This window comes from Entelurus aequoreus, linkage group LG19 (genome assembly GCF_033978785.1).
Source record: "Entelurus aequoreus isolate RoL-2023_Sb linkage group LG19, RoL_Eaeq_v1.1, whole genome shotgun sequence".
Classification (NCBI taxonomy): domain Eukaryota; kingdom Metazoa; phylum Chordata; class Actinopteri; order Syngnathiformes; family Syngnathidae; genus Entelurus; species Entelurus aequoreus.
The window spans coordinates 32,277,329-32,288,931 of NC_084749.1; the positions used below are offsets into that span (position 1 = coordinate 32,277,329).

The 11,603-nt window shown below is 37.6% G+C and overlaps 1 protein-coding gene across 1 annotated transcript in view; it reads left to right on the plus strand.

Annotated features, from left to right (window-relative positions):
- The window catches only part of swt1 (SWT1 RNA endoribonuclease homolog), a 64,511-nt gene extending 52,908 nt beyond the window's left edge, over window positions 1–11,603 (plus strand). Inside the window, exon 17 of the mRNA XM_062028313.1 lies at window positions 10,634–11,603. Within this exon, the coding sequence (XP_061884297.1) occupies window positions 10,634–10,733 (100 nt within the window). The 3' untranslated portion in view covers window positions 10,734–11,603. The remainder of the gene's footprint in view (window positions 1–10,633) is intronic.

Consider the following 11,603-nt stretch of genomic DNA (forward strand, 5'->3'; position numbering starts at 1 on the left):
GAAGGTTTTATCTTTGTCCATGTGATCAGCAGCAAACTTTAGACAAGCCTTAGTGAGATGGGTCTTATGATGTTTTGGCCTTTTTGAGGCACCTGGCACTGTACAGTTCATCCAGGGAGGGGAGAGAGCAGCTAGTGATTTTAATGGCACTTTTTATGACCCCCTGAAGTGCATTTCTCTCTGCCGCCGTGCAGCTGGCATACCATACACACATGCAGTATGTCAGCACACTCTCTATTGAGCAACGATAGAAGGACACAAATACAATTCGGCTGGCAGGCCTACCTATTGAAGTACCAAATCAGGTTCCCTCCCGAGAGACAACGCATGTGCTTGAAATTGTTTTAAACATAAAAAGAAAAACAATATGATTACAAACTAAATTTCTTCTCTCACTTTCTGACTGTTTTTTTTTTTATGTCACAAGTAGGAAAGTCCGATAATGGCTTTTTTGCCGATATCCGATATCAACCGAAACCGATATATACAGTCGTGGAATTAACACATTATTATGCCTAATTTGGACAACCAGGTATGGTGAAGATAAGGTCCTTTTAATAAAAAATAAAAAAATAAAAATAAGATAAATAAATTAAAAACATTTTCTTGAATAAAAAAGGAAGTAAAACAATATAAAAACAGTTACATAGAAACTAGTAATTAATGAAAATGAGTAAAATTAACTGTTAAACGTTAGTTCTATTAGTGGACCAGCAGCACGCACAATCATGTGTGCTTACGGACTGTATCCCTTGCAGACTGTATTGATATATATTGATGTATAATGTAGGAACCAGAATATTAATAACAGAAAGAAACAACCCCTTTGTGTGAATGAGTGTAAATGGGGGAGGGAGGTTTTTTGGGTTGGTGCACTAATTGTAAGTGTATCTTGTGTTTTTTATGTTGATTTAATTTAAAAAAAACAAAAAAAACGATACCGATAATTAAAAAAACGAAACCGATCATTTTCGATATTACATTTTAAAGCATTTATTGGCCGATAATATCGGCATGCCGATATTATCATCTCTAGTCACAAGCAATATGGAGCTGTTTTGAGTTTTTTTCAGACAGGGGTTTTGGGGCAAGCCCTACATACTTTCATAATAGTTTCCCCAAAAGTATTCTATAAAAAAAAAAGTCACTAGATTTTTTTGTTTTTTTGAAAAACAGCATCCAAAGGTGTAAATTGACAACACTAATCCCTCCTGCTATGTCTTCTTACACTGCAAAAACTGAAACCTAAGTAAGATTAAATATCTCAAATAAGGGTGATATTTTCTTATTTTCTGTCCGATAAGATAATTCTACGGAGCCCCTAAAGGGACATGGGAATTTTTTTTTTTTTTAGACATGTATCTCGTGGCCACGAGAAAGTATCTCGTGGCCACGAGAAAGTATCTCGTGGCCACGAGAAACTTTCTCGTGGCCACGAGAAACTTTTTATAAAAAAAAAATAAAAAAATAAAAAAAATTTTTTTTAATAAAAAGTTTCTCGTGGCCACGAGAAACTTTCTCGTGGCCACGAGAAACTTTCTCGTGGCCACGAGAAAGCATTGGATGCGTGCTGATGGTTTAGTGTGTGTTAAAATGGCAGTTTAGGAGTTAATATGGCTGTATTTCCAGATAGGACTTTCCCCCATGTGTGTTGTGGCAAAATGTGAATGCTTGATTAGTAGGTGTGAGACAAACACTTTATCTTCCTGGTTATTGTAACGCTACGTGTTTGACATTATTTAAGACTTTATCATGCCCGGGAAAGGACAGTTTTCCTCTTCTGTGGCTGTGGGGGGTGGGCGTGGCTTGCGGACCTGCAGTGAAGCGGAGTGTGTCAGTTAGTCCCATGTTGATGTGATCAAACTTCTTTCTTGCTTGGAAGATACACACACAATTGTAACTGTTATTTCTTCCTGCAAATAATAAATATGTACAACGTGTTTGGATGTATTCATTTATGTAAAATTGTCATTAAATGTAATATTGCCTGACAAAAAGTGATACGACGTACGTAATATTTTGATATTTACACATCGCATATTTACACACGCGCATCTGACTAGAATACCCTTATGTGCATTACATATATCAACATCAACTACCTACTGTACTGTTTACTTGTTGAAATACCCTTTTTAGAACAAATATCTACCCACATAATTTATATGTGTATATATAATATATATATATATATGTGTATGTATGTATATGCATATATATATATATATATATATATATATATATATATATATATATATATATATATATATATATATATATATATATATATATATATATATATGCATATATATATATATATATATATATATATATATATATGCATATATATATATATACGTGTATGTATGTATATGCATATATATATATATATATATATATATATATATATATATATATATGCATATATATATATACGTGTATGTATGTATATGCATATATATCGTCGTCGTCGGCGGTCACTCGAAACGAGTATGACTGTCCTCCGTAGGGAGGACGCCTGTGCGTGGAATCTTTTAATGTGGGGAGACTGGTGCACGGTCAGCCACCACACAGTCCTTGGCATTGAGCGGGCCAGGGTCCAGTGGCATGGAGACCAAGACGACTGGGGACCCGTCTTTGCTGCAGCCTTCATCCGCCTTCCCAGCCGTTGTGGTGCATTCCGCTGCCGCCATCTTCCGCCTGGTCCACCGTTGAGGCGGTTTTCACTATTCGCCCATAGCTGGGGTTATTTACCCATAGCTGGGACAGGGGTTGACTGGGCACCAGGGCATGTCCACACACCGGTGGGCCTGCATGCCCCGTCTCTGGGGCCCCCTGCTGCTCCGAGATCCCGTACAACTTAGCCTGGAACCGCGAGGTTCCAGTTACCGTGTGTGGCCACGAGGAGGCATGTACGAGTCTTGACAATGGAGAGGCTATGTACCGGCTGAGGAGGCTTATGCACTCGGCTCCTCTTTTCGCCCTCTGAGACAGAGGGCTAGCCGGCGGCACTAGCTGAAAGCAATGAGTATCAGGCAGAAGCAGCATGCAGCATAGCAAGCAAAAGCGGCATGCAGCATGCACTAACTACAGGTACTACTACTCCAAGGCTACTGCACTAGACGCATCACATCGCCCTGTGCGATGTTTTCTGCACACACACACCCACATGTATATGCATATATATATATATATATATATATATATATATATATATATATATATATATATGCATATACATACATACACGTATATATATATATGCATATATATATATGCATATATATATATATATATATATATATATATATATATATATGCATATACATACATACACGTATATATATATATGCATATATATATGCATATATATATATATATATATATATATATATATATGCATATACATACATACACGTATATATATATATATGCATATATATATATATATATATATATATATATATATATATATATATATGCATATACATACATACACGTATATATATATATGCATATATATATATATATATATATATATATATATATGCATATACATATATACACGTATATATATATATATGCATATATATATATATATATATATATATATATATATATATATATATATATATATATATATATATATATATATATATATGCATATACATACATACACATATATATATATTATATATACACATATAAATTATGTGGGTAGATATTTGTTCTAAAAAGGGTATTTCAACAAGTAAACAGTACAGTAGGTAGTTGATGTTGATATATGTAATGCACATAAGGGTATTCTAGTCAGATGCGCGTGTGTAAATATGCGATGTGTAAATATCAAAATATTACGTACGTCGTATCACTTTTTGTCAGGCAATATTACATTTAATGACAATTTTACATAAATGAATACATCCAAACACGTTGTACATATTTATTATTTGCAGGAAGAAATAACAGTTACAATTGTGTGTGTATCTTCCAAGCAAGAAAGAAGTTTGATCACATCAACATGGGACTAACTGACACACTCCGCTTCACTGCAGGTCCGCAAGCCACGCCCACCCCCCACAGCCACAGAAGAGGAAAACTGTCCTTTCCCGGGCATGATAAAGTCTTAAATAATGTCAAACACGTAGCGTTACAATAACCAGGAAGATAAAGTGTTTGTCTCACACCTACTAATCAAGCATTCACATTTTGCCACAACACACATGGGGGAAAGTCATATCTGGAAATACAGCCATATTAACTCCTAAACTGCCATTTTAACACACACTAAACCATCAGCACGCATCCAATGCTTTCTCGTGGCCACGAGAAAGTTTCTCGTGGCCACGAGAAACTTTTTATTAAAAAAAAAAAAAAAAAAAAAAAATTAATTTGTATTTTTTTTTTAAATTTTTTTTTTATAAAAAGTTTCTCGTGGCCACGAGAAAGTTTCTCGTGGCCACGAGATACTTTGTCGTGGCCACGAGATACATGTCTAAAAAAAAAAAAATTCCCATGTCCCTTTAGGGGCTCCGTATAATTCTTCTCACTAAGCAGATTTAGAGTGTTTTACTTGTTTTAAGAGTTTTGGTCCTAAATGATCTCAGTAAGATATTACAGCTTGTTGCTGAGATTGTATGACCTATATTGAGTAAAACATGCTTGAAACTAGAATATCAACTGATGCAAAGCTGTGTCATTAACACTCACGAGTATAAAACTGCTTTTTTAAAGTAATAATTTCTTACTTCAAGCATGAAAAAAAAATCATGATGCCGAGCGCATATCATTATGTCAAGATAATGGTACTAGCATTTACTTAATTGAAGAATATTTTTCAAAATATTGAGCAAAAAGGTCGAATTTTTTTCTATCAAGAAAAGTGCACTTGTTATTAGTGAGAATATACTTATTTTAAGGTATTTTTGGGTTCGTTGATGTTAGCTAAGCTTTGGAAAGTCTCGACAAGCAGAATTTTCTTGTTCTATTGGCAGATAATTTTTCTTAGTTCAAATAAAATACCGCTAATTTTTGTTTGGTTTTTTCTTGTTTTTGAACACTGACTTTTTGCAGTGTATTCTCTGGCAAACCAGGGTGCACATGAGCTGTGTTTAGAAGCATGACATCTGACAAGTTACACTGACACACAGTCCCATTATAATGTGTTTATGAGAAAGGGCAAACCAGTAGGACTGAATCTATTTGTGTCACGCCTCAAGGTCAAGCTCTATTAGCTTCCTGTTAGTGTTTGTGATTTGCTGTAGTTTCTCTTTGTCAGCATGAAGAGGAACTCAATTAGATGACAGCACTTGTTGCTTTTCAGCATTCACACATACTGTACATTTACACATGATACACTTTTATACTATCCTAATTAATATTCCACCTTATTTTTCCACTGCCTTCTTCACCACGATTTTTCGTCCAATTCAAACCATTCCACTTTCAAAATATTCAGCGTATTCTTGACATGCGTGCGAAAAGAAATCCCACATGTCCTAGAATTCCACATTTTCTCTGACATTTTTTCCATCCGAAATGAATGGGCAAGTTTTCAAATGTCCACATTTACCACTACATGCTAACACTGGCATTATATCTTTTTTTATTTTATTTTATTTTATTTTTGTTCTTTTTGCAGGTATATATGGTATATATTTTTTAAAAACTAGTTTTTACAAGTATAATCCTCAGAGTCATCTATCTCGGTACATGATGCATGCTAACTGTTAACATGCTGATGTTAGCCTGCTGTTTTTTTTTAAAGCTGTTATGCCCATTTGATTGTAGACTCTTACTGACACCTTGTGGTGATAGGAAAATACTACAGTTAATTTGTTTGGGCACTTCCGGGTTGACGATGTCAGTTCAGTTCATGAGACAATTGAGAAGTAGACAAGTTGTGTTAGCTCTTACAAGCCTCGGAAAAGATAAGTCTGTAAGTAAACTGTTTAACTTGTTTATGTAACTCAATATTAAGGTGGAAAGTGGTTAAATTTGATAGTAAGATGTTTATTGAAAAACGATTTTTGTGCACTCTAAATGGATGTTTTGAGGACTTAAAATGGCGGCCAGTCATATATTTCCACGATCGAAATAGTTTCAACACTGAGCAGTATTTGTTTGATGATAGTACTGTATATTTGTGTAAAGCTAATATTTACATATTGTGTATTACATTTCAGTATGTTACAGCGCCCCCCGTGACCCCGAAGGAAATAAGCGGTAGAAAATGGATGGATGGATTTGAATCACATAGCTTATACATTTGTCATTGTGTGTATTTCAGATCCTTCAGCGAGTTTTGTAATCTGCACGGTCTTTCCCAGCTAATAGCGCTACCTACAAGGGTGTGTGATTCCACCCAATCAACCATAGATCTCATTCTCACTTCAGACCGGCCTAAAATAAAAAATAGTGGGGTCATGATCTGTGGTCTTAGCGACCACTATCTAACCTTCTGCACCCGCAAAATAGCTAAACCCAAAGCCAATGGCCACATAACAGCCCAATCCAGGTCCCTCAAAAAATACTCCAATGACAATTTCAATTTAAAATTAGATGAGTGGGACTGGTGCCCTGTGCTCGCGAGCAACCTGGTCGATGTTGCTTGGGATCGCTTCAAAACGGCGTTCCTAAAGATACTAAATGACATGGCTCCCGTGAAAACAGTCAGGATCAAAGCCCGCTCGGAACCATGGATGAATCCGGACCTATTAGCTGCCATAAAAGACAGAGACAGAAAATACTCTGAATACCAAAAATGTAAAACAGAAGTAGATAAACAACCCAATAATATCAACCTCAAATTACTCCTTTCAACTCTCAAAAAGCAATGCAATAAATTAAGAAAAAAGTCAACCAACCTGACTAAATCCTTAAAAAAAATTACATTAACGACAAAATAGAGGAAAACACAAATAAGCCACGTGAGCTCTGGAAAATTCTCAACAACCAGCTTCCTGGTTGCAGCCAGAAACTTAAAACAAGACTCACCAACATCAGCATCAAGGAGGGTGACTCCCTCATTACAGACAAAATGGAGGTAGCTAGCAGACTTAACATATTTTTCACCAGCATAGCCGCAACTCTTGTCAACAAGCTGTCCCACCACTCTGGTCACTTTGGTGTAGAACACAATAAAGCCTTCTACAGAAAACTAGGAGTATCCAATGATGATTTCAAATTAGAAATGGTCACAGCTGATGAGGTGTTAAAAAAATTGAGCGCGCTCCACCCTAACAAGGCCACCGGCCTTGATAATATTCCCTCCAGATTCCTCAAGGACTCTGCCTCCATCATTGCCCCGATCATCACGCACATAATAAACCTATCAATTACACAAGGCCAAGTACCAAAAGATTTTAAGATAGCAAGAGTAACTCCCCTCTTTAAAAAAGGAAGCAAATTGGAACCTGGCAACTACCGACCTGTTTCTATTCTCAGTTCCATTTCGAAAGTAATGGAGAAAATAGTTTATGAACAGGTCGATTGTTACTACTTGCTACTAATAAACTCATGTACAAATTCCAATCCGGCTTCAGAACTAACCACTCCACTGACACATGCCTTCTCTATCTGACCGACCACATCAAACATGAGGTGGACGCGGGTAAATACCGCGGCATGGTCATGCTGGACCTTCAGAAGGCCTTTGACACCGTTAACCACGCTATACTGCTGGATAAGCTCAGAGCAATCGGATTTAACAAAACCTCATGGAGCTGGATGCAATCTTACTTGGAGGGGAGGGAGCAGGTGGTAGAGGTGAACGGCACCGTGTGTCCCCCCCCCCCCCTCTCGGTGAGCTGTGGAGTCCCCCAAGGCAGTATATTGGGACATTTACTGTTCCTAATATACATAAACGACATGTCATCGGCATGCGACTGTGAATTGTTTTTGTTTGCGGATGACTCTGCCTTGCTGGTATCCGGCAAGGACAAGTCACAGGTGGAGAAAATCCTCAGTGCTGAGCTCTGTAGAACTTGCACCTGGCTCGCTGACAACAAGCTATCCATACACTTGGGTAAAACAGAATCCATCCTGTTTGGGTCCCACATCAACCTTAAGAAAGTCAATGACTTCACCATAAAAGTGGGTGACATTGTTATCACCAGGAAAGATGAGGTCACCTACCTAGGTTCCATTCTAGAGGCTAACCTTTCCTGTGATAAAATGGCAACCAAGGTAATCAGAAAGGTTAACCAACGAGCGAGATTTCTCTACAGAATCTCCTCTTTGGTCAACAAAAGCACCTTGAGGATTCTGGCGGGAACTCTTGTTCAACCCTTTTTCGATTACGCATGCACCTCCTGGTACCCTAGCACCTCCAAAACCCTCAAATCTAAACTCCAAACATTTCAGAACAAGCTAGTCAGGTTACTTCTAGACCTCCACCCCAGATCCCACCTCACTCCTACCCACTTCTCTAAAGTGGGCTGGCTCAAGGTGGAGGACAGAGTTAAACAACTTGCACTGAGCCTAGTCTATAAAATCCGCTACAGCTCCCTGATACCGAAGTACATGTCAAACTACTTCCTTAACTTAAATGACCGCCATAACCACAACACCAGGGGGAGCTCCACTAACCACGTTAAACCCAGATTCCGAACTAACAAAGGTCTTAACTCATTCTCCTTCTATGCCACATCAATGTGGAATGCGCTCCCAACAGGTATAAAAGAAAGGGCATCTCTATCCTCCTTCAAAACCGCAATAAAAGTTCACCTCCATGCGGCTACAACCCTAAACTAACACCCTCCCCGGATTGCTAATAACCAAATGTAAACAATCAAATGCAGATACTTTTTCTTATGCCTTCTGATCTCTCTCTCTCTCTCTCTCTCTCTCTCTCTCTCTCTCTCTCTCTCTCTCTCTCTCTCTCTCTCTCTCTCTCTCTCTCTCTCTCTCTCTCTCTCTCTCTCTCTCTGTCCACTACTTGCTGTCCATAGCCTACCCCCCCCCCCCTCCACACCCCTGATTGTAAATAATGTAAATAATTCAATGTGATTATCTTGTGATGATAGTATATATGATAGTATATATCTGTATCATGAATCAATTTAAGTGGACCCCGACTTAAACAAGTTGAAAAACTTATTTGGGTGTTACCATTTAGTGGTCAATTGTACGGAATATGTACTTCACTGTGCAACCTACTAATAAAAGTCTCAATCAATCAATCAATCAATTTCAGTTTTACAAAATAAAAGTCCAGTGCAAGACAATAGTAAAGCTAGGAAAAAGACAAAGCAAGATCAACAACAATAAAGAGCCTAAATGGATTAATCTGCTTTGGAACTTTATTAGAACGTCTTGGATTGTTTGTTAGCTGTCTGCCAAGCTGTATAACCTCAACACATATAGTGAGGGCAGAACAAAAGCCTATTTTGCAGGTAAAGCTCAGAGTCAAATAATTTGGCACATGATGCATGCTTACTGATAGCATGCTAATATTAGCATTGTAACTGTTAGCATGCTGATGTTTACATGTTAAAGTTAGCATGCTATCTTTTTTTTTTTAGCTCTTTTTGCTGCGTTATATATATTTGTATTTGACACATGCTAACTGGTATTTTGGCACTTGAAGCATGCTCACTGTAAGCTTGTTAACATTAGCATGCTAGCACTTTTATAAGTATACTCTGAAGAGTCATATGTTTTAGTACCTGACGGAGGTTTAATGTTAGCATTTGTCGCTCATTTTGTAGATATACACCTAAAGGTCATATTTTTTGTTACCTGATGCTATCTGGCTAGCGTGCTACCTGTTAGCATTTCAGTTCGGCTTCATTTTTTCAGCATTCACACATTTGATTGATTGATTGATTGAAACTTTTATTAGTAGATTGCACAGTGAAGTACATATTCCGTACAATTGACCACTAAATGGTAACTATCAGGCTTGTCCCTGACAGTTTGGTTATGTTTTAGTTTTTCCTCTGCGTTTGTCTTTATTTCCTGTCAGCGCTTTTATTTTGGTTGTTTCCTGCTTATCTCCCTGAGCGCTGTTTTCCCTCAGCTGCGGCTGATTGGCACCTGGCCACACCTGGTGTCAATCAGCCAGCTGCTATTTAAACCTGCCTTGCCATCCAGTCTGTGCTGGAGTATTGTCGCTGATGCTTGTCGATGTCTTTGTTTGCGGTAAGCTGTTCCTGTTTGCTATTTACAGTTTGCTGTCTCCTAGCTCCTTGTTTCATGTTATCCTGTTAGCCGTTAGCTGTTTCCAGTTTTTCTGTTTGCTGGTTCCTGTTTTCAGTTTGGCTATTCCTAGTTCCTGGTTTGTGTTTTACATTTATTTTGGACATTAAATCATGTTTTCCTGCACAAATCCTGCCTTCTCTGCATCTTGGGGTTCGTCACCAACACTTTGTGACAGTAACACCCGAATACGTTTTTCAACTTGTTTAAGTGGGGGTCCACGTTAATCAATTCATGGTAAACATGCAACTGCTTTTCTAGTAGGATGGACCAAGAAGAAGAATTGTACAGTATGACTTTATATTTTTGTTTATTTCAAGAAGTATATCTCCAAAAATCATAATACAAATTAAGATGCATTAAAAAAAAAGATTTCCACTTTTTGCAGTATTTGATGAGTGTGTGTCTCACATTGACTTCATTGTGTTCCCAGGGAGAAACTGCGAGTTGGAGTCAACCAGCTGACAGAGCTTAAGGAAGCCCTGGACCATTGTCTTCAGACCACGGGTCAGCTGGTCACCATAAACATGTAGACCTTCTACACCACACCCGGGCTAAACCACGTCAGCGGTTTCTGCGTGAGAAGCGATACAGGAGTAAACCAAGGTTAGAGCTCTTTCATTCATCCATCATATGTACCACTTAGTCCTGTGGGTGACTACAGGGAAGCTGGAGCCTATCCCAGCTTGGGTGCAAAGTGAGTACTACCCCTCACAATTGAACTATTATATCTTCTCAAGGCATACTACTGTAAAAGTGAGTCGTGGATACACTTTAAAGTAGTCATTGTACAGCTTATATAGCAGGACAAGTCGCCACCTCATCACAGGGCCAACACAGATAAACAGACAACATTCACACACTACGGCCAATATTATTTATTTAGCCTTTATTTAACCAGGTAAAATCCCATTGAGATCAAAGATCTCTTTTCCAAGGGAGACCTGGCCAAGAGAGCAGCAGCAAGGTTACATTAAAAACAGTAAACAACACATAAAACATCAAATTTACAACATTAAAACTTGCTCACATAACACATGTACATACAGACAAGGGAGACTGCAATCCTTTCACAACAACTTTAAACTAATTTAATTTAGTGTTGCCAATCAACTCTTCATTTAGTGTAATTCCTATAGTTGTCCATTGAGAAGATATACTGCAATAAAAGGGCTGTGAGATACTTTTTCAAAGGTTTTTCAAAGTAAAGCTTATATTGAAGTTGTATTATTTATTTCATGTTTCTTGGACCATGTGAATGTGTGAATGTGAAATATTAGTTTTATGTATTGTATTTTTGTACAGTTCTTTTTTGATAATGCTGCTGTTGCACATGAGTTATATCTTAAAGTGGAATTTTAGAGCTATTTTATGATTGAAAAAAAAGAAACTTTTCAACATTG